This window comes from Sus scrofa, chromosome 6 (genome assembly GCF_054392235.1).
Source record: "Sus scrofa isolate SSC_HxYL_T2T_F1_AM1 chromosome 6, Sscrofa_HxYL_maternal_Yorkshire_Landrace_v2.0, whole genome shotgun sequence".
Classification (NCBI taxonomy): Eukaryota; Metazoa; Chordata; class Mammalia; order Artiodactyla; family Suidae; genus Sus; species Sus scrofa.
This window is the reverse complement of record NC_139388.1, coordinates 165,984,156-166,008,716: the sequence shown is the minus strand read 5'-3', so window position 1 is coordinate 166,008,716 and position 24,561 is coordinate 165,984,156. Positions and strand designations below refer to the sequence as shown.

General features: G+C 40.5%; 2 protein-coding genes across 5 annotated transcripts in view; one reads left to right on the top strand and one right to left on the bottom strand.

The window, feature by feature from the left end:
* FAF1 (Fas associated factor 1) overlaps nt 1-24,561 on the bottom strand; it is a 438,758-nt gene that overhangs the window by 34,090 nt on the left and 380,107 nt on the right. For all 4 annotated transcript variants that reach the window (XM_021097817.2, XM_084965116.1, XM_084965117.1 and 1 more), the window contains 3 exons: nt 22,956-23,036; nt 21,572-21,649; nt 3,989-4,204 (listed from right to left, as the gene is read on the bottom strand). In XM_021097817.2, the coding sequence (XP_020953476.1) occupies nt 3,989-4,204; nt 21,572-21,649; nt 22,956-23,036 (375 nt within the window). The remainder of the gene's footprint in view (nt 1-3,988; nt 4,205-21,571; nt 21,650-22,955; nt 23,037-24,561) is intronic.
* On the top strand, nt 9,428-17,490 carry LOC146402972 (uncharacterized). The gene is made up of 2 exons (XM_084965144.1): nt 9,428-11,292; nt 14,182-17,490. The coding sequence occupies exon 1, from the start codon at nt 10,633-10,635 to the stop codon at nt 11,047-11,049; it is 417 nt and encodes a 138-aa protein (XP_084821270.1). The 5' UTR covers nt 9,428-10,632; the 3' UTR covers nt 11,050-11,292; nt 14,182-17,490.

Genomic DNA, 24,561 nt, shown 5'->3' with positions numbered 1-24,561 from the left:
CAGGTCCGCTGGTGAGAAAGTAGTCTCTGCTTTGTGGAAAGAAGGCTGAAGACACAATAAGACTCCTAGAGTTAAGTCTTACGTTATTTGTTATTAAAAAGGCAAGGTCTTAAGATGCGCTTTTTAACAGTCTTTAGTTTGGCTGTAATTTAAGATGACTTTTACAAATTAGATCCTAATCCTTACAGACACAGATGGCTGTTATAGAATAGCCTTGCAAAAACACTAGTCATTCAACTTGAAAGAGCATTCAGAGAAGGATGAAGGGCCATTAACTCTTATCCCACCCCTAGCTCTAGGAGGTCTAATGAGGCCTGGGTGGGCTTTCTGGGTTTAGGTCTGGGTCTGGAATCTGGGTGGGCCCACAGCATCTGTTCTCTTTTGGAACAGCCTCTCTATCTCTAGTTCACTCTGGAATCGGGGATTTAGGATCAGACCTGAGGTTATTAACACTTGACAACAGTAACTTGAATGCTTATGTGTGGGGCACCATGCTGAGAACCTCAGGGGAGATAGATATGAACCTGATATGGACAGTCTCTATAAATAATAACAGAACGGGACAGGTCAGCTGGAGACGACTGTATAAACTGCAGTGGGTACATAGGTGAAGAGCTTGGGAGAAGTGAGGGCTTCTGGGAGGAGATGACATTCGAACTGGGCGTGAAAAGACAAGTTCAAACAAGTCAGGAAAAGGAGGGAGGGTGGCTATTCAAGGAAGACAGAACAAACTATCTTCAAAAACACAAAGGCATGACAGTGTCTTGTGTCTTTAGTGAAAAGTGAGCAACATCCTATCTCCTGGTGATGAGATTAAGTAATGAGATTTACGTAGGTATGGACGAGATTGTGATCAGTTTCTGAAAATATTCTAAAATATTCTAAGGGGTCTAAGGGGTCTGTACTTATCCTTGTGCAGTAGCGAGTTATCAAAGAGTTGTCAAATAAGTAAAGGAATGATTAGAGTACGGTTTTAGAATATTTTCAGGTTTGACCAAGGCCCATAAAATGGACCTGTGATGGATACTGGGAAGCTCTTGATTTTTCCAGCAGAAACAAACCTTTCTGGTTAGACATTTTCTCTGGGCAACTAGGCCAAACTTGGCCCAAATTTGCCTTGGGATGGGATGGAGGTAGAGATGGGGTCAGGTGAGAAAGGGACATTGGAAGAAGACACTGTTAACCAGGTTGAATAGTGTTCTTCAGCAGCATAAAACAAAGGGTGAGTGATTGAGATCCAAATCAAGAGTAAATTTCCTCCAAGGCCAAGTGACTAACCCTCCAATTTAGGGCCAATCCACACTGGCACTTAACACATCTGCACTGAAAAGGCTGAATGCTTGGTCAAAAGACTTCAAGGCAAGTAGATTGCAAGCCTAAGAACCCTTTGCATTTCACTTCACAGTTTCCCTGATTCTTTTTTTCTTTTTCTTTCTTCTGTTTAGGGCCGCACCTGTAGCATATGGAAGATCCTGGGCTAGGGGCTGAATTGGAGCTGCAGCTGCCAGCCTATGACACAGCCACAGCAATGCCAGATCCAAGCTGCAACTGCGAGCTACATCACAGCTCATGGCAATGCAGGATCCTTCAACCCACTGAGTGAGGCCAGGGATCAAACCCGCATCTCCATGGATACTAGTTGGGTTCTTAACCCACTGAGCCACAGTGGGAACTCTGCCTGATTCTTTTTAATAGCAACCTTCTACAGTCCACATTTTTATCCTACGGGAAGAGGTTATTAATACTGATCATAAAACCAAGCTTCTTTTAAGAGACTGTTCCTTCCACCTCACCCCCAGTAATCAGGTTTAAAATTTAATTTGAAAGGAAGATTAATTTTAAAAGCCAGGAAAGTCCCTAGAATCCTTTTCTTCCTGTACTTTCATTTTATAGATGAGGCCCAGAAGGGGAGTGACTTGAAACTAAGTGCTGGGTTAAGGTTCACCTTAGGTCCTAACTTACCTCCTGAGCTTCTCCAAGGTGAGATGTTCATGGTCCATTACAGGCTGGAAGCAGCACGAGAACCAGGCTGATCCTACCCTTTGATAAGTGCCTCTTTTCTACACATTTAGAATTCAGCTTCAGTGTCAGAATTTAAGGTAGTTTCTTCCCCTGCCATGTGGTCCACAGAGCATGTGCATGCATGTGTCCCCTTATGCTTGTCTGTGCATCTTACATATGAAAAAAAGAGGAAGAGGGTGGAGCAGCAGGTGAGGGCAGTGAGAGAGGGGACAATGTTTAGCACCTATGGTCCACTTCAGTCTCCTTGGCTCAGACAGAGTGGTACGGTCTTCACCCCGCTGAGGGGATTTGTGGCTGAGTAGTAGAGCTAAACCCATACCACGAGTTTCTGTCTCTATCCTGCAAATCCAAATTTACCCTGCTAATGTGAGGGACTAAGATGAGCTTTAACCAAGTTCTTGGATTTGGTGTGTTAGACGAAGTCTAGGTTTCCAAACCTCACATTACCAAATCATAATGGAATTAAAGAATATTAAGATTTAAAATGAATCTTAGAGATAAGCTAGTCCAAGCCCCCTTTCACATAAAGTAGGAATACCAGGAGTGACTCCTTCTTCATGTATATCCATTACTACTGAAAAGGGATAATTCAGTAGTGCTTCATTATCTCCAAAAGAAAAAAAAAAAAAAAAAAAAAAAGAAAAATCACTACCTTACAACACAAAATATTTCCTTCTTAGAAAGTAGCCTTCATATATTGGGCCAAATTTGCCTCCCGTAACTTTTAACTAATTGGTCCCATTCTATCATTGAAGCCGCACAATGCCAGATACCTCTTTTTCATGGCAGGCTCTCAAGTAGCTTTCAAGAAGACAACTACATCTCCCATGGCCTTTCCTTCTCTAGAGGAAAAATCACTTCCCCAAATGATATGATCTCCAGTTCCCTCACCTTCCCACCAGCCCTGCTCTAGATAAGCTCCTGTTTCTTCAGGCTGGAGTTTCAGCATGGAGTCTAAGGATTACTCAGGGGTAGTTTATCTTCGTGGTGTTGCCCAGGATTTAAGCCATCCTCTTCTTGGGATTATACCTCTAAAAATGTACCTAGCTTTTTGTTGGCTGTCACAATACATTATATATGTATAAATTAACCACAATAGCCTTTGCTAAAAGCATGATTTCTCCATACCATACTTGAGCAATTGATTTTCTAAACCTAATGTAGGCATCTTTTTCTATCCCTATTTCTGTAAAATTTGTCTAGGCTCACTTTTGCCTACTGTTTCACTATTTTAAGGGTTTCTTGAATCCTATTTTTCATAATCCATAAATCTGATAGTGTCTTCATTTAAGTTGCAAATAAAGTATGGTGAGGAATAAAGGATTAAATACAGAGTCTTTTGGTTCCCTTTAGGGAGAGAGCAGTCTCTTAACCAAATTTTTGGACACATCCATTTAACCAACAATGAATCTACCCAACTGTTGATTTACATCTCTTTACTTTTCCCCAAAATACTAAGAGAAACTATCGAAAACTTTGGTGAAGCACAGACATACAGTGAAGATAGTTCCCCCTTCCTGACTTCCCAGGCTAGTAAGAACTATCAAATCACAAAATATTCTTGGTTTAGCATAACTCATTAATGGCATAACTATAGCATAACTATAATCATTGACCCTGATCTAATTGTTAAGTTGTTAAGCACACAATTCTCAGGTCTATTGTAAGGTATATAGAGGTGAGATCTGGTGAACACCTGTAGGAATGCTGGAATAGGGGAAATAGCTAGGAAGAAAGACCTAGTGCCTAATTTCTTACTTAGGCTACTAGGCACATGTCTGTGGCCTGGAGAACCATATTTCTCCCAAGGCTGAGGAGAGAATAGGGTGCAGAACAAAGAGGGACTCCTGAGTGTGTGGCCTTTGATAAGCTGTGCCATGGGGCTTTTCTTGGACTACTTTGTCCAGCTCTAATGACAGGCTACTCCCATTTGGACACACTACCCAAGATAGGCATGGGAACTTACATCTCTCCTAGGAAAGGTACTCAGTAGCTTGAATTCGTCCCATGGAAATCCTTTGGAAGCTACAAAATCAAAGACGATCTGGAGCTTACTGCTGGCCAGGAAACGCCGTTCAAGGAATTCGCCACTGGGGGTCCGGATCCGCAGTTTGCTCACAGGCTCAGCATTTTCTTCCTTTGGCTCTGGAGGCAGGGCCTGCTCCAAGGAAAGCCGGATGGCCTAAAAAGGGCAAAAATGAGGTGTTAAATTACTGCGGGGGGTGGGAAACTAGAAAAAACCTGCTGCTTTCTACAAACTCATCAAAAAGTTATTGCCTACTTATTAACTAAGCCTAATGCTTGAACAACAGAAGCTTATGTTTTCATTTTCTTACTATTAGCCCAATAAGCAACTAAATGAAATAAATCCCACCCTGATGACACATTAAATTGATAGGTAACCTATCCAGACAAAGCTCTACTTAAAAGAGACACATGTACCCGCATGTTCATTGCAGCACTATTCACAAGAGCCAGGACATGGAAACAACCCAAATGTCCATCGACAGATGATTGGATTCGGAAGATGTGGTATATACACACAATGGAATACTACTCAGCCATAAAAAAGGATGACATACTGCCATTTGCAGCAACATGGATGGAGCTAGAGAATCTCATCCTGAGTGAAATGAGCCAGAAAGACAAAGGCAAATACCATATGATATCACTTATAACTGGAATCTAATATCCAGCACAAATGAACATCTCCTCAGAAAAGAAAATCATGGACTTGGAGAAGAGACTTGTGGTTGCCTGATGGGAGGGGGAGGGAGTGGGAGGGATCGGGAGCTTGGGCTTATCAGACACAACCTAGAATAGATTTACAAGGAGATCCTGCTGAATAGCACTGAGAACTATGTCTAGATACTCATGTTGCAACAGAAGAAACGGTGGGGGAAAAACTGTAATTGCAATGTATACATGTAAGGATAACCTGACCCCCTTGCTGTACAGTGGGAAAAAAAAAAATAAATAAATAAATAAATTGATAGGTAACTACATAGAAAAGAAAGGTAGGAGTTCCCGTCGTGGCGCAGTGGTTAACGAATCCGACTAGGAACCATGAGGTTGCGGGTTCGATCCCTGCCCTTGCTCAGTGGGTTAACGATCTGGCGTTGCCATGAGCTGTGGTGTAGGTTGCAGACGTGGCTCGGATCCCGTGTTGCTGTGGCTCTGGCGTAGGCCGGTGGCTACAGCTCCGATTGGACCCCTAGCCTGGGAACCTCCATATGCCTCGGGATCGGCCCTAGAAAAGGCAAAAAAAAAAAAAAGAAAAGAAAGGTAATTTATTTTTTTACTGAAGGGCTCAAGTATTTGTGATTGAGGAAAGAGGTATCAAACATCCAATTGCTTGCTTTCTTTTTCTCTCCACTCCTCCATACAGACGGAGGAAGGGTGGAGAGAGAGAGCACAAGCAAGAGCAAGCAACAGAGAAAACATACATTTTCCAACTAGAAATGACTGAAGACTTTGTAGAATTCTGGATAATATATTAACATCAAAATGGAGGAAAGATTCTGTTGAGGGTGATGAAAAATTTTGGAAATAGTGGTAATGGTTGTAGCATTGTGGATATAATTCATGCCACCTAATTGTACTTAAAAATGATTAAAAAAGGCAAATTTCTACAAAAAAAAAAAAAAAAAAAAGGAGTTCCCGTCGTGGCGCAGTGGTTAACGAATCCGACTAGGAACCATGAGGTTGCGGGTTCGGTCCCTGCCCTTGCTCAGTGGGTTAACGATCCGGTGTTGCCGTGAGCTGTGGTGTAGGTTGCAGACGCGGCTCGGATCCCGCATTGCTGTGGCTCTGGCGTAGGCTGGTGGCTACAGCTCCGATTCAACCCCTAGCCTGGGAACCTCCATATGCCGCGGGAGCGGCCCAAGAAATAGCAACAACAACAACAACAAAAGACAAAAGACAAAAAAAAAAAAAAAAAAAAAGGCAAATTTCTTATATATATATATATATATATATATATATTTTGTTTGTTTGTTTGTTTGTTTTGGTTACAATAAAGAAATGCCATGGAATGGAAAGAAATTAAGTTATCAGGTTTACTGGAGGCAGGAGACTATGGTCTAAGTTATAGCCTTGCTGCTAAGTTGCTGTGAGATTTGGCCAAGTCCAGGTACTTGACCTGGAGATTGCACAGACTCAAACAGGTGGGGAAGCAGTTGGAAGACCTCATGGCTAGAGCTGGGCTCGAATGCAGGCTTGCCAGTTCCCAACCTACAGTATTACACTGCTTCACATTCAACATACTCCAGTGGAAGGAGGTTAGAAGTCGCAGATGGCCTTGCTCATGGCAGAAATTCACTAAAACCTTTTTGTCCTAGCACTTTGGGAGGTTCCTCAGACCAATACGCCTAGTATAAGCATGCTCAGCTGTACAGTTATATTCTGTTTCTGGTTACTTTCACATTTCCATGTTCCCAATTTATCACTGATAAAAAAACAAAAATTCTCCCAATTAATTCACAACTGTTATAATCAAGTAATGTGAGTGAGAGGGACTGGAATATACGTTCCCCAAAAAGCTCAACACAATTTTCTTTTCTTTTTTTTTGTCTTTTCTAGGGCCGCTCCCGCAGCATATGGAGGTTCCCAGGCTAGGGGTCGAATCGGAGCTGTAGCCACCTGTCTACACCAGAGCCACAGCAACACGGGATCCGAGCTGCGTCTGCAACCTACACCACAGCTCACGGCAACGCCGGGTCCTTAACCCACTGAGCAAGGGCAGGGATCGAACCCTCAAGCTCATGGTTCCTAGGCGGATTTGTCAACCACGGCACCATGACGGGAACTCCCTCAACATAATTTTCAAAGTCTGGTGTCAGTCTTCCCTTTGGGGGGAAAAAACAAAAAAACTCCCTCTTTCATTAAACAATTCTCAAAGGAGAAATATAAATGAAAACTACAGAATATCTATAAAATAATGACTATTGAAATTTCATGTTGGAATCTATGGGAGTCATTTAAAGCTGTGTTCAGAGGAAATTTATAGTCCTAAAATTCTTATATCATTCAAAAAGAAATAATAAAAATAAGTTAATTAAGAATCAGACTTAACAAACTAGCTCAGTCATAAAAAAGAATGAAATAATGCCACATGGCAGCAGCATGGATGCAACTAGAGATTATACTAAGTGAAGTAAGTCAGAAAGACAAAGACAAATATCCTATGATATTCACTTATATGTGGAATCTAAAATATGGCACAAATGAACCTATCACAAATGAGACAGAGACTCACAGACATAGAGAACAGAACTGTGGTTGCCGAGGGGGAGGGGGCAGTGGGATGGACGGAGAAATTAGGGTTAGTAGATGCAAACTATTACATTTAGAATGGATAAGCAATGAGGTCCTATTGTATAGTACAGGGGACTATATCCAATCTCTTGGGATAGACCATGATGAAAGATAATATAAGAAAAGGAATGTGTGGGAGTTCCCGTAGTGGCACAGTGGTTAAGGAATCTGACTAGGAACCATGAGGTTGCGGGTTCCATCCCTGGCCTTGCTCAGTGTGTTAAGGATCTGGCGTTGCCATGAGCTGTGGTGTCGGTTGCAGGCGAGGCTCGGATCCTGTGTTGCTGTGGCTGTGGTGTAGGCCGGTGGCTACAGCTCCGATTTGACCCCTAGCCTGGGAACCTCCATATGCTGTGGGAGAGGCCCTAGAAAAGGCAAAAAGACAAAAAGAAAGAAAGAAAGAAAGAAAGAAAGAAAGAAAGAAAGAAAGAAAGAAAGAAAGAAAGAAAGAAAGAAAAGGAGTGTGTGTGTGTGTGTATATATATATATCTATATCTATGTGACTAGGTCACTTTGCTGTACAACAGAGATTGGCACAACACTGTAAATCAACTATACTTTAATAAAAATTTTTTAAAAGAAAAATAGAAAAAAAAGAAACTAGGAGAAGGAAAAAAAAAAAACACCAACAAAACAAATGGAAAGTAAGCTGAGAAGAAAATAAACTAAAAGCATAAAGGAATGCTCAGGAAAAAAAAGAGAAAAATACATCAAGTTAACCAATAAATAGTTTGTTTCTCTGGAGAAAAATCAATAAACTTGCACAAAAAGAACCACACAACAATGGTAACCTACATACGATGGAGGAAAACAGGGTGGAAAAAGTGACAGCGCATTTTCTGAATATGCTTTTTTATATTTTTTTATTTCTGACTTATGTAAATGTATTACCTATTAAAGTACATTTAAAATAACCAACAGAGAACAAAGTTTGCTCAGACTCCAGTACAGATAAGAAATTACTTTCTATATTACTTAGGATAATTTTTTTTGGTTCTAATACAGAAGTATTTTCAAAAAAGCATTCAAAATGTCTGCAGTATATAGAAAAAGCTGGTCTTTTCTACGATATAGAGGTCATTTTCCTTCTGGAGGCACTGGATAATACCACTTACTTCATAGGGATTATAAACATGAAAAGTTAATCTGGGCGTTTATATACACAAAATACACATTATATGTAAAGTTCGCAGTGTGGCATCTGAGACATAATAGGCTTTAGTTAATGAATGGTTGCTTGGGGTCACATTGGCTAAATAGGTCTATACTCTCATTTTTTATATGGGGAAACTGATACCCAGAAATGGAGACAAAAATGTAGTTCAAAAACCACAAGACTAGAAAGTTAAACCACTTAACTTTTATCTTTCTTGGGGGATAACATGAGTGGGAATTTATTTATTAGTGTTCTGGGCCAGCAGTGAGTTTCAGCTAAATATTTTCATATATTAAACTATTTTAGTAACATTGTCATATATTAACAACCTAATGAATAGATGAACCCATGTATATCAAAATTGAGTTCTAATTATGTCTACTATAGCATTCACGCTACTGTACTATACTTATTTTTAAATGTCTGGCTTTACCACTCGCCTGCAATCTCCATAAGGACATGGAAATATTTTACTTTTTATTCCAAGTATAGGGCATAGCCCAAAATAGATGCTCAATACACACACACCCTTTTTTTTTTTTGTCATTTTTTTTGTTTTTTTAACGGCCGCATCTGTGGTATGCGGAGGTTCCCAGGCTCTAGGGGTTGATTTGGAGCTATAGCCGCTGGCCTATGTCACAGCCACAGCAACTCGGGATCCGAGCCACCTTTGTGACCTACACCACAGCTCACGGCAACACTGCATCCTTAACGCATTGAGTGAGGCCATGGATCGAACCTGTGTCCTCATGGATACCAGTCAGATTCGTTTCCACTGAGCCACGATGGGAACTCCTCAATAAATATATATGTTAAGATAAGGAGTAAACTAACATGTCAACTGAAATAATGCAGTGGAATTGCCTAGTATGGTTTTAAGGACATAGTAGGTGCTCAATAAATGCTAAAAGACTCTAGACTCATGGCTTCTACTTTTTTTTTTTTTTTTTTTTTTTTAAAGGGCCGCACCCACGGCATATGGAAATTCCAGGCTAGGGGTGGAATAGGAGCTACAGCTGCTGGCCTACACCACAGCCAACAGGAATGCAGGATCCCCAACCCACTGAGCCAAGGCAGGGATCGAACCCACATCCTTATGGATACTACTCGGATTCATTTCCTCTGCGCCAAAACAGGAACTGATGGCTTCTATTTCTAGGAACCAAGAACTGAACATCCTGAGTTTCCTTTCTCTGAGGTCTGACTCTTTTCATCATCAACTGTTCAGATTAATTTCCTTCCTTCTTGTCTTTCCTTCCTTCCTTCTTGTTTGTTTTTGGCCATGAGGAAGTTTCCAGGCCAGGGGATCAAATCTGTGCCACAGCAGCAACCTGAGCCACAGCAGTGACAATGCTGGATCCCAAACTTGCTGTACCACCAGGGAACTCCCAGATTAACTTTCCATGTATGTGTTCCTTAAGGGTTAACCAAGAGTTGTTTGTGGGGGAAACTACCTCTGTGGATTAGTTACATACATTTTCTAAAGTATTAATAGAATCATTTGACTATTTCTAACACGGGTGGTTCTTTAAAACAATATCTTTGAGATTAAAAAGCATTCTTCCTGTTTATAAAGGTAATATATTTATTGAAAAAACTAGATTAAGTGATAAGAAAACATTACGATCAATTTCTAGATTCACCACCAAGAGACAGCCACTGTCATCATTTGAGTGTTACACCCATTAATATTTCTAATCATTTCTTCTTTTTTTTGGGGGGGGCGAACCCAATGCGTATGCAAGTTCCTAGAAGTCTAATCGGAGCTGCAGCTGCCAGCCTATGCTACAGCCACAGCAACATGAGATCTGAGCGGAATCTGTGACCTACACTGCAGCTTGGGCAATGCCAGATCCTTAACCCACTGAGCAAGGCCAGGGATCGAATCCAAATCTTCACAGGGCCACACCCACAGCATATGGAGGATCCCAGGCTAGGGGTCGAATGGGAGCTATAGCTGCCAGCCTACACCACAGCCACGGGGCAACATCTGATCCTTAACCCACTGAGTGAGGCCAGGGATCGAACCCACGTCCTCATGGATATTAGTCAGATTCGTTTCTGCTAAACCATGATGGGAACTTCTCCCTTCTAACCATTTTTAAGCAAACAATTCAGTGGCATTAAGTACATTCACAATGTACATCACCACCATCACGTACATCACCACGCACATCACCATCATCACGTACATCACCACGCACATCACCACCATCACGTACATCACCACGCACATCACCACCATCACGTACATCACCACGCACATCACCACCATCACGTACATCACCACGCACATCACCACCATCACGTACATCACCGTGCACATCACCACCATCACGTACATCACCACGCACATCACCACCATCACGTACATCACCACGCACATCACCACCATCACGTACATCACCACGCACATCACCACCATCACGTACATCACCGTGCACATCACCACCATCACGTACATCACCGTGCACATCACCACCATCACGTACATCACCACGCACATCACCACCATCACGTACATCACCATGTACATCACTACCACCTGTTTCTAAAACTTCACATCACCTCAGACACTCGCCATTAATTTTTCATGTGTATTTTTACATAAATATATAAACTTATTAAAAGAAAATCTGAATCAGTGTTCTATAGTAACAGCTCTATCTTTTGTTCTAAGTCATGTATTTCGTCGTCTTAAAGTTTTAATTGAAATACAACATACATAAAAAGGGCACATATCTTTTTTTTTTTTTTTTTTTTTGCCTTTTCTAGGGCTGCACCCGCAGCATATGGAGGTTCCCAGGCTAGGGGTCGAATCGGAGCTGTAGCCACCGGCCTATGCCAGAGCCACAGCAACGCAGGATCCGAGCCACATCTGCGACCTACACCACAGCTCATGGCAGTGCTGGATCCTTAACCCACTGAGCAAGGCCAGGGATCGAACCAGCAACCTCACGGTTCCTAGTTGGATTCGTTAACCACTGAGCCACGACGGGAACTCCACTATACTGCCTTCTAACACTAGAGTTTAAAACACTTTAATCTTAAAATTAAATGTAAGGTAAGGTTAGGAAACAGGCTTTGCGTATGACAGTGGTTCAATACCTGGCCATTGAGGACATGACAGTCTTTATGAACTTCAGTTATCTTATGCAATGGGGCTGACAATATCGTCCTCAGAGGTTCTTGTATAAAATGTGGTCATGTTTATACAACACTTAGCAAGTACTGACACATGGTCAGCGTTCAAATTAGTGAGAAGTGCCCAGCACTGAAGCACATGCTGTAATACTGTGCTCAACAGATGACAGCATCGTTGGTCTGGTTATCATTATTATTATTCCTTCTGCACCTACTTTAAATCAGAACTCAATGTGATATTTCCTGGTTTCTCCTCCTGTTCTCCCTTTAATCCACCTGTCTGCTTGCTTCCTATTTTGACATTTCCCTGCACTGTATAACAACAGATGCTACATTATTGTCTGAACTCAACCAATTATAGCACAGCCAAATAAACAACAGTAGCTCATTACTCCATTCATTGTGCAGACAATGTCTGCTCCTCAATGCACCCGGTCTCCGGGGCTTTTCCCCAGAATGAAAACAGACCTCAGACATCCCACACCAGTGATCCAATGCAGAAAACAATGAAGAGATATTAAGTACATCTGAATTAGGATCGGAATACCCAAGCTTAACTGGTAAAAAAGGACAAAAATATATCAGCAGCTCAGTTTCAAACTGGCTAAAAGCAAAGGCCTCATGTAAGTAAACACCGCGGTAAAACAATGACATGAAGGACGCCCACACTCAAATAGCAGTCATAGTAAACACCATTGTTAAACCTCAATTTAGTTTGCTCAACAAATACAGTTTTTTATTTGCATTATTTTAGGTTTGTAACAAAACAAAAAAACCCAGCATAAGTTGGAAATATGAACTGATCTTGGGCTTTCTGTTTTACTAAAGCTATATGAATATTGAAAGCATTCACATTTGAGCGATGTGAATTCTTCTTACATGGAGCCTATATTTTAGTAGGGTGGGAGAAAAACAAATAAATTCACACACAAGAAAAATACATATAGTTTGTCACATGGTGATGAATGCTATGGAGAAAAGTGCAAGCAGTATTGGTAGAGAGAGGGGTACAACTTGAAACACTGTAACTGTCAATAAGCAGATACTGTTGGCCTCAAGAGCAAAGGCCTAAGGGGGACAGGGAGTTTCATTTAGATCTGAGAGAAGTATTACAGGTAGAAGTCGCAGCAAACGCCAAGCCCCAGAGCAGCAAGGTGGCCAATGTGGCTGGAGCAGAATGATCAGGGAGAGAGGGGTAGGAGCTAAGGTTAGAGAAGAATCAAAGGATAGGAGTGATTAGATCATACGTGCCTTAACGACTTTGTTCCCATTTTAAAATTTAGGTATAATCTATATACAGTAAAATGCATTCTTTTAAATATATAGTTCTGTGAGATTTGATAACTCACATGATCCTCAATCAAAATGAATATTTCTATCAACACCACCCACTTACAAATTCCCCGAGGCAACCTCTGTTCTGTTCTCTGTCCCTGGTTTTGCCTTCTACAGAATGCTAAATAAATTTAATTATAAATATCATATAAATGCACATAATATAATGCATTTGAGACCATCCATATTGCTGAATACATCAGTGGTTCATTCTATTTATTGCTGACTGTTATTCCACTGTATAGATATACTAGAGTTTGATTACTCCTCCAGCTGGGGGACACTTGAGTTGTCTACGTTTTTGGTGACTACAAATAAAGCCATTATAAACATTTGTGCATAGATTTTTGTGTGAACATAAATTTTACTGTTACTTCCTCTTCACTTGTATAAACACCTAGGTGTGACTGCTGGGTGATATGTTACATACATGTTTAACTTATGAGAAAGTGCCAAATTATTTCCCAAAGTGGATATGCTATCATCAATGATTCTCATTAATACATGAGAGTTCCGGTTGCTCTTCATCTCTGCTGTTACCTGGTATTGCCCCTTTTTCTTTTCTTTTCTTTTCTTTTTTTGTCTTTTTGCCTTTTCTAGGGCTGCTCCCACAGCATATGGTGGTTCCCAGGCAAGGAGTCTAATCGGAGCTACAGCCATCAGCCTATACCAGAGCCAGAGGAACACGGGATCCGAGCCAAGTCTGTGACCTACACCACAGCTCACGGCAATGCCGGATCTTTAACCCACTGAGCAAGGCCAGGGATGGAACCCGCAACCTCATGGTTCCTAGTCGGATTTGCTAACCACTGTGCCATGACGGGAACTCCCTATGTCAGTTACTTTAAAAAGAATTTATCAAAATATATACAGGAAAGGCAAAATGGAGTCATGGAGTCAAGTTGGGAGGCTACTAAACTAATCCAGGTAACAGACGATGGTTGCTTAGATGAGAGTGGTAGTGGTGGAGTTAGTGAGAAGTATTTGAGTTCTATATACATTTTGAAGGTAGAATCAACAGGATTTGCCTATCAAATACGGACATGAAAGAGAGAAGTCAAGGGTGATTCCAAGGCTTTTGGCTCAAACAACTCAAAGATTTTCCACTTATTATGATAGGGAAGACCGTAGAAGGACAGACATGGTGGAAGGCTAAGATCAGTTTAAGACAAGTTCAGTTTGTGAAGCTATTAGACGTCTAAGTGGAGGCGATGGGCTGGCAAGTGCATATTCAAGTCTAGAGTTCAGGGAACAGGGGGACCTGGAGATATAAATCTGGGAGCCAAATGTATAGACAGTATTTAAAGTCATGATACTTAAGATCAATAAGTTCTTATGGTATTCAACAAGAAGTATAGTGGACCTGACATAGGAACAGTTGGTCTGACCCAATCCTAAAGCCATTCTCTGCTTCTGGCCACCAATCATCCATTTAAAAATATAAATAGATTACTGCAAATAAAGAAAGCCTCACTGCTGGATAAAGTAAATCAAAGCAAATGACCATATGTCCTCAACTAAAATTCAGATATATGATACTGAGATATGAAGAACATGCTGTAGGTAGTCATTTAGGTACCAGGAAACTGAAATTTCTGGTCTATTTTAATGGCTCATGAGGACAACAGCAGAATACTTCAAATTGGAACTACCTAAGAAATTATGGCTATATGGTCTCTATAATTATTGTAAGATATATTTATATTGGCACCTAACTTATTAAGTTGTTGCAGAGAGTCAATAATATAATGTCTCTAAAGTGCTTAGCACAGAGTTTAGCACCTATTAATTGCTTAATAGTGATATGCTGATGGCAAGGAGGATTATAATTATGGCTTAGTGTAGTGGTGTTATCTGTGTGACAAGCAAGTTATATAAGATGAAACACAAATTATAAAAAGTAGTTTTACTTTAATAACTTATTCATTCTTCCTGTATGGGGTAATAGGTAGAAAGACTGCTGGGTAGGAGTTCCTGTCCTGGCGCAGTGGAAACGAATTCAACTAGGAACCATGGGGTTGCGGGTTCGATCCCTGGCCTTGCTCAGTGGCTTAAGGATTCGGCATTGCCATGAGCTGAGGTGTAGGTGACAGACGCTGCTTGGATCTGGTGTTGCTGTGGCTGTGGTGTAAGCCAGCAGCTGTAGCTCTGATTAGACCCCTAGCCTGGGAACCTCCATATGCTGTGGGTGCAGCTCCCCCCACCCCCAAAAGAATACTGGGTAGGACTTCTGGTTCCGCTTTTACCAGGCAAGTGTTAGATAAGAATTTTAAAATAGGCTTTCAAATTCTGCTACAATCTTACTTTCTACACCTGTAAGATGGTAATGACATTTTCTCCCTTACCCTTTCTGTAGGATGGTAATGAAAATTAAATCAGAGAACTGAAGAGATGGATGTGCTGATGCTTCCAATTCCATGCTCTTCTGTTCTTTCATCTACTGGTTTTAATATTGCTTAAGGTTTTTCACTTGCAGAGGCACCAAGATGTGAAAGGAACCAACTCTGGGTAGACAGGCAAAAACATAACTTCAAAATTTTCCGTTTGAAAGAACTGGCAGCAAAAGGAATATAGCTTTGTGCCCATTTTCTCACATTCACGATTCTCCAAAACTTGGCCTTTTAGCCTCAGCTCTAATTATTAAGACTGTGTCCTAAATGTGTCCATTTACTGTTCCTTAGGAAGCCTTCTGCCTTTCTCCCTTTGTTCATCATTACTCAGCCTCTGCCCCACTTTTCACCACCCATCCAACCACCCATCTATTCATCAATCCATCCAAAATCGTCTTCTACCTCATCTTGTCTTATCAATCTTCCAAAGCGTCCTCCCTCTGTGAGGTCTTTCCTGTTGCCTTCCTAGTCAGAAATCATTCAAACCTATGGTTTTTACAATGTATAGTATCTTTTCCTATCCTTATTTTGTGTTCATCTATCCTCCTGTATTAAACAGTGAGCTCCTTGAGGGCAGAGGCTGTCTCACATATCCTATAGAGTATCCATAGCAGTCAACTTAGTGATTTGTACATAGAAGATCAACAAATATTTGCTGAATATTGACTGATTAAAAGACTTGGGAATAAAAATTCTTAGTTGAAACCTTCTCTACTTACCCAAAACTTAGGTGTCAAAAATAATATTCATGTAGGATTTCTTAGAGGCTATGCAGTTCATACATTTTAGTTACTGTAAAATCCATCCTTTAAACTGGACTACCAGAAAACTGTATTGTTTCTGCCTTTGCAGAGATGCTTTTACTAAACTCTGCTTTGGCCTTATGACTCTGAGTCACATAAAGTTGTAAGAAGCTATTATACATGACTCACTCTTACTACTGTAGCTAGTGGATATAGCTGGGGATAGTATTAATAACCAAACTACACAGCCTCCTCTTTTTTTTGATCTTTTTAGGGCTGCACCTGAGGCACATGGAGGTCCCCAGGCTAGGGGTCGAGTTGGAACTACAGCTGCCAGCCTACACCACAGGCACAGCAAGGCCAGATCCAGCTGCATCTGTGACCTATACCATAGGTCATGGCAATGCCAGATCCTTAACCCATTGAGCAAGGTCAGGGATCAAACCTGTGTCCTCATGGAGGCCAGTCAGATTTGTTTCCACTGAGCCATGACGGGAACTCTGACAGCTTCCTCTTGAATGGGAATGACAGGAAACATTGTTCTAAGGTCTCTGTGCGTGAAAAATCTAGGCACCTTTTGAGGGACTATAACATCGGCCTTTATCTGATGTTAAAGACAGAGTGAAACTTGCAAACCATCATATTTTCCTTTTTTTAGCCCAAGAGAAACATATAACACATTCTGTGGCAAATATACAGAACTCAGTCACATGCATTTGGTGCCTGTACTAGATTATCTGTTGTCAGCATAGTAATATTTTTTGTCTTTTGTCTTTTTAGGGCCACACCCATGGCATGTGGAAGTTCCTAGGCTAGGGGTCCAACTGGAGCTGTTGTTGCCGGCCTATGCCACAACAACGCCAGATCTGAGCTGCGTCTGTGACCCACACCACAGCTCATGGCAATGCCAGGTCCTTAACCCACTGAGCGAGGCCAGGGATCGAATCTACAACCTCGTGGTTCCTAGTTGGATTCGTTTCTGCTGCTCCACGTCAGGAACTCCAGAATACTAATCTTGCCTTTAGCTTTATCTTTCTTTATTTGACCTTGTCCTGATTTCTGTATCTTTTGTTTTTCATCCAGTGGGATTGCATACATTTATATAAGTTACTAAAACACATTTTGGAAAGAATAAGTAAGTATATAAATTAGTAAAATAGCAGAAATTTTTGCTGTCATTTCTTTGTTTTTCCTTCAGAATAGTTTTAGAGACTTTCACTTTATCATTGCCAAGGACTAGATCAAAATGTCTAAGAGTTTCCTGGTGGCTTAGGTGGTTAAGGATCTGGCATTGTCACTACTGTGACATGGGTTTGATCCTTGGCCTGGGAACTTCTGCATGGTACAGGCACAGCCACCAAAAAAAAAAAAAAAAAAAAAAAAAGGCCTTCCTAGACTTTACTGATTTTTATGGGGGGGTGGGGGTGCACCCAAGGCATATGGAGGTTCCCAGGCTAGGGATCGATTTTGCTGATTTTACTCCAATACTTACCACACAGCAAAATAAGGCCACTCTCTAAGGAATTTCCTATAACCAAGGTGATTTGACTAATCAACATTTCATTTTTCTAAAGGATTTTGAAATACTAGAGGTAATAAAAATAATAAAACTACTCTTGTTTCTCAATACGATTTTATGGGTTAGGATTTCTGGTTAGAAGGAGAGGCAGTGTTACTGTGAAAAGTCAGGTGACCTGGCTTCTAGTCCAGATTATGTGTCCAACCAGTTTGGTGACCACAGGCAAGCTGTATAATCTCTCTGGGTCTCCGTTTCTTCAGAGGTTACATAATACCAGCTTTTCCCAAAGAGTTGTTTGTCATACTCTAGTGTGCTGAAATATGTTAACTGGTACTCCAAGAAAAAAGGGACAAATAAGTTTAGATAGGACTGAATTAAGATAAATTAAAGATAAACAGTTTCTTAATGGTGGGATTTATAAGAGCTTTTAACATGCCTTTCTGGGGGAGAGGACAGACACAGCATTACCTGAATTGTTTTTGAGAGCACATCAATGGACAAGTGCGAGTAATACCTAGCTACAAAGAAGGCTTATCCTTTCTTCCCCTTTGCCCCGTCCTTGCACATGTTTACAGCTAGAACATACACACGGAGATAACGCTAAAGGATGTTTAGGGGGTTTTCTATGACAGGACGGGGGTTATCTACATTTGGAAAGAGAGAAAATTTTAGCCCTGGGTAAATAAATTAAGTCATCAGAAGAAAGTACATACGCTACCAAGCTCTGGATCCAGAGCATGCAGTTAACTGTGAACACTTGACATTTAGCAAGAATATGGTTGAAGATACACTACTGAGAGAGCACATTTTGTGAAAGAGCCTGAAAGCGAAAAGCCCTAATTTTTAAAACTGTAGTTCTTGAAATAGCCTAAGAGTACAGTGACAAACCACAGATCTAAACTGTTGTGGAACTCTGCATTCATGATTCCTATAGTCACATACGATGATATAAGGCCTTCTTCTAATGGAGTGGAGTCTTAAAGACCTAGGTAAGAATCTCAGGTATTCCCATTTCTATATGCAACTTCTCAATGAGCTTCAGTTTTCTCACTTGGAAAGAGAAGTCCCTAACCCTGTTTCTTGTTTTAATGGTCAATGAGTAAGCATAGGTTAAGCAGCTAGCAGAGTACTTGATACATAGAAATGTTCAACAAAATATTTTCCATCTTCCACTACTGAGAGTCCCCAGCATGTATAAAGACTAAGAGCTTGTCAGGCACAGCATCTTGTACATATAAGATATGTTTGAACACGAATAAACTCTGATTTACAAACAGTGAAATCTTACACATCTCTCAAGAACTCATTCAAATATCACTGCTTTTGTAACACTGTCTGATTACAAAAGCTGTAGAAGATTTTCACTTTGCCCCTGAACTTTCAAAGTATTTTGCTTTTATTTCTGTTATGGTGTTTAGTACGTTTTCCCTTGATTGGCTGTTACTTGTAGACATGTTATACATCTTCCCTAAAAGATGTAATCTCTTCTTGCAGGTGAAAAATGTCTTACTATCATCTGATTCCCTTTCAGTGCTTAGCACAGTTCTTATTAAAAAAAAAAAATATTTGTTGATGATGCTGGAGAGGGTGCAGAGAAAAGGAAGCCCTCCTACACTGCTGGTGGGGATGCAAATTGGTACAGTCACTATGGAAAACAGTATGGGGTTTCCTTAAAAAACTAAAAATATAACTACTGTATGATCCTGGAATCTCACTCCCAGGCATATATAAAAGTGAAAAATTTTTATGAAAATACATAAAAGATGAAAATTCTATTTCGAAAAGATACTTGCACCCCAGTGTTCACAGCAGCACTATTTATAACAGCCAAGACATGGAAATGACTTAAGTATCCATCAACAGATGAATGGATAAAGATGTGAAGATGTGGTGTGTGCATGCACCTGTGCCCCCATGCCGTGTGCACACAAACGCACGTACACACACACAGGAATATTACTCAACCATAAGAAAGAATGAAATATTGGGAGTTTCCAGCATAGCTTGGTAGAAATGAATCTGACTAGTATCCATGGAGACACAGGTTCAACTCCTGGCCTCGCTAAGTTAGTTAATGATCTGGTATTGCTGTGAGTTGTGGTATAGGCCAGCGGCTACAGCTCTGATTCGACCCCTAGCCTGGGAACCTCCATAAGGTGTGGGCGTGACCCTAAAAAGGCAAAAAAAAAAAAAAAAAAAAAAAGAATGAAATATTGCCGTTTGCAGCAACATGGATGGTCCTAGAGACTATCATACTAAGTGAAGTAGGTCAGACAGAGAAAGACAAATGCATGCTAAGGGGGAAGAAGTGGGGAGGGATAAATTAGGGGCATGGGATTAATAGATATGCACTACTAGATATATAAAAGAGAAAAAGAGATAAACAACAAGGGTTTACTCTGTAGCACAGGGAACTATATCTGATATCTTGTGATAACCTACAATGGAAAAGAATATGAAAAAATGAAATATTCATATATTTCATATATCTACATCTGAATCACTTTGCCATATACCTGAAACTAATGCAAAACTGTAAATCAACGATACTTCAATTAAAAGAAAACCCGTTGAATAAGGTACAAGGTAGCATCCTCTGACCAAGAATGATAACTAATGGCGTTTTCCTCAGACCAAGTTAGGGCCCTCTAGGCCTTTCCACTACTTGTTAGATGGCTTCTCTTTTTATAGGTGAATCTTGCCATTATCATTAACCCCATGTCTAGAAAAAAGTTCTAAAAGTCCTTCTGTGTGAACCATCCTAGGAAGTCATTTGACACTCCTTCTCTTTTTCCCCACTGCACTTTAGGTAAACCTCTATAATAACTTTTACATATGGTACATGATTCTATTTTTATAAGACTATGAACTCCTGGAGGGGAGGACTCACATCTGTTTCCTCACTCCCTAATAGATTTGTACTAAGTAGTCAAAAAAATATCTGCATAATGAGTGAACGAAAAATTCTCTCTACTGTCATAGACATGACATGAACTCAGGGGGCTGGATATCAGCCAAGCTACATGGATTTCTCATACATGCAAGATGTGCAAGATGTTGCAGAAGTAACTCATAGTGCCTTTTGATGGCTAAAGTGAGGCCTGGGAAAAGGGGAGAAAAATACAGTCTTTTTGTTCTTGGGGTGAGACAATATTTAGGAAGGATGGGAGTACTTGCCAGGCACGAAAAGGGGAGAGGAACTGAAAAGAATAGAAAACAATGAATCTAGTACAAGGTCAGGTTTTCTAAGAGTTCAACACAACACATCAGGAATGATTCTTTTAAAATAAGATTAGTCTCATATATACATTACTGTATAAAATAGATGATTAACAAGAACTTATAGCACAGGAAAATCTACTTAATAGTTTGTAATAACCTATATGGGAAAAAAGAATAGATATATTTATACGTATGACTGATTCACTGTGCTGTACAGCTGAAACTAATATAACATTGTAAGTCAACTATACTCCAAAAATAAAGTTTTAAAAATAATTTTAAAAAAAGTTAGTCTTGGGAGTTCCCGTCGTGGCGCAGTGGTTAACGAATCCGACTAGGAACCATGAGGTTGCGGGTTCGGTCCCTGCCCTTGCTCAGTGGGTTAACGATCCGGCGTTGCCATGAGCTGTGGTGTAGGTTGCAGACGCGGCTCGGATCCCGTGTTGCTGTGGCTCTGGCATAGGCCGGTGGCTACAGCTCCGATTCAACCCCTAGCCTGGGAACCTCCATATGCCGCGGGAGCGGCCCAAGAAATAGCAACAACAACAACAACAACAACAACAAAAAAGACAAAAAAAAAAAAAAAAAAGTTAGTCTTCACACTCTAATGAATCTGGGAAAAGTGGAAAGAAGTAAGTTGCAAGAAACATGAACAGCCTTAGGAGCCTATGCAGTGGGAAACAGACCTAGCTTTTGAATACGTTTTCTAGAAATTATGTCCTACCTCACGTTCCTCTTCTTGTTCTTTGCGGATCTGCTCCAAACGAAACTGTTCTGCCATTTCTCTCTCATGAGCTTCCCTCTGTTGATAAAAGAGAAACAGATCTAACACTGAATAAACACTGGCCTACTTTAAAAACAGAGAGAGAGAGAGAGAGGGGAAAAGAAAGAGAAAGAAAAAGAAGAGTCCCCGTTGTGGAGCAGCGGAAACAAATCTGACTAATATGCATGAGGATGCGAGTTCAATTCCTGGCCTCGCTCAGTGGGTTAAGGATCCAGTGTTGCCATGAGCTGTGGTGCAGGTCTCAGATGTGGCTCGGATTCCATGTTGCTGTGGTTGTGGAGTAGGCCAGCAGTTGTCACTCCAATTTGATCCCTAGCCTGGAAACTTCCATGTGACGCACTTGCGGCCCTAAAAAGTGGGGGGTGGGGGGGGGAGAAAGAAAAAGAGCTCATTTCCAGTATGGCCCATAGGTACACCTTGGTAATCAAAGCATTTTTCTCTTGAACAAGGATGGAAAAAAAGTAACAACAAACCATAGTTCTCGGATCCTGCTGGGTTCCTATCCAAACACCCGGGGAGCTCTGGGTAGCGTAGCATTCAAGATCCTTTAGAACTTCTCTGGTCTTTTCTGCTACCTCTCCTGTACCCAAATATCAAACTCCATTCACATCAGCCTCCATCATGAGCCCGTGCGTTCCGGCCCCTTGCTGCTAGCATATATCACTTCATCCTACTTTTCTCTATCCAGTTTGGATGTATCATCTCTTCTATGAAACCCTTCCTAGTACGTTCCCCATTTTGTGGTTCTCCAAAAAACTGGGAAAAACTCCTGTTCCCTGAACTCTCACAGAGCTCAGTGCTTTCCCAAGGCATTCATTTCCTAAGACATCCTCATCTAAGTGTCCGGCTTATCCGTGCTCTTGACTTAATCTACTCTATGCCACAGTGTGACCCTCCTTTTGAGGGCAGAAACTGTGGCTTATTCATTTTCCTGTCCTTCACTTCCCAGTACAGAAGTGGGTGCTCAGGAAGCACTACATAAATCAGTGATTCTCAATTCTGACTGCACATTACAATCACCTGAAGAGCTTTTCTTAACACTGATAGATTTTACCACAGACTGATTAAAAAACAAAAGAAGTAAATACCATGCCCACTTTTGTTTTCCTTTCTCATGATTCTTTGAAAAATTTAGCTTGTCAAAATGAACCAAGCTTTAAGAACCAGGGGTAGAATTATATTCTTTCTGTTAATTGAATCTTGCTTTCTCTACTGCAAACCCAACTCTCTCAGGGATCAAAATGATTAAAGAGCTGGCACTTAAATAATGAAAGACTATTTAGGATTGAGTTCTTTATCCTAGAAGTCCCTTGACCAAACCTACCTTTGCTCTGTCTGCCTCAAGTGAAAGGCGATAGGCCTCATCTTGCTCTCTCTTCACATTTTCTCTGGCTTCTCGTTCATCCTTAAAAGAAAGGAAAATGATTCAAATGTGCTTTACCATATCACTGTTTTTACAGAAAAAAACAATGATAATCCCCCATCTTACTCATATGTAAATTTTATTATAATTAAACAAGGCACTTTAAAAATGTATGGTATAAATAAGTCAACAAATAACAAGGTGAACAGCATAGGAGATAAGTGAAAATAATGATGTTCAAACCTAGCTCTACCACTTGTCAGCTGTGTGACCTTGGGCAAGCTATTTAACCTCTCTGGATCTCAGTTTCCTCAACTGTAAAAAGTAAACAATGTTTGTCTCATAGTGCTCTTGGGAGAATTAAATGTAATCACATATAAACTATCTAGCAAAGCACCTGACCTTTAGTTCATGTCACAGCGATTAGTTCCCTTCACCTTTTCTCCTGATTTTTCTAAGATGAACTTGGAGATTATCAGCATGGGGACTAAGAGCTAGGAGAGCGTGAACGACTAGGAAGTAATTCCCTGGGCAGCACAGAAAGAGGCTGAAAGAAAAATACGCTGCTTAACCTCAGCCAGATGACACCGCTGAAGCTCAGCTACCAACTAAGTATTTTCCCACAACATTTGCATTCATGAAGTGTGCATGACGCATAAGTTATTTATGTTGAAGATCTTTTAGAATATTTTTAGTGTCTGAAGCAATTACGCCTTCCGCCTACATCTAAACTGTAATTTCATATGAAATTAAAAGTTAATTCAACTTCTTATCTGTTCAATTCTGGCATATAGCCAATACACGTGTACTTGAATTTTACAGAATATCCACACCTGCTGATACTAGCGTATCGGTTCCCTTTTTGATCATTTTGTACATCAGGCCGCATCATATGAAGTCAACAATTTTTTACTGGTTTTGACCTATAAAAATGGCAATTTCATATGGTTTAACTTAATTCTTTCTTTTTGTTTCCCCAATTCGATATATGCTTACTCAGGTTCAGTATATGCTTAGCATTATCTTAGGTGTTCCCTCTGACTGGCCTTCTCCCTGAAGCCTCATACTCCTTTCGGTTTCAGTGATTCCATTAATTCCACAATCTCTGATACGAATAGTAGTATTTCATTGATTCTTAATCTTTCAAATAAAAAATGAGATAGAGTTAGATGTTGCTGGCCTGAAGCTAACTGCTATACCATCTCTGATGAAAGGGTATGAAAGGGAAATTATATGTTAGAACAAATAGAGACCGCTTAGGCTGCAAAGCAGTCAGGATAATTTACATGTTATATAATATCACACATGACGGAAAACAGGTTTTAAAAACTCCTACTTGGAGACTCATACTTAGCTATTAGCATTTTTATTTTCAAGAAATACAAGCATATTTCTTTAAGTATATTTTCACTAATTCCAAATGGGTTTTCTCACGTTGGTCTGTATACCACAGTTTTATTATTATCAGATATAATCTGCCTGAAAGGACACATTTTGTTTATTTCTGTTTATATTTGCATTAACCTAATTGATTACTCTGTAAATTCCTTCTCTTACTCAATAAACA

Coding starts and splice junctions, on each gene's coding strand:
- LOC146402972 (XM_084965144.1), top strand. CDS start 10,633: ATGTACATCACCACCATCACGTACATCACCACGCACATCACCATCATC.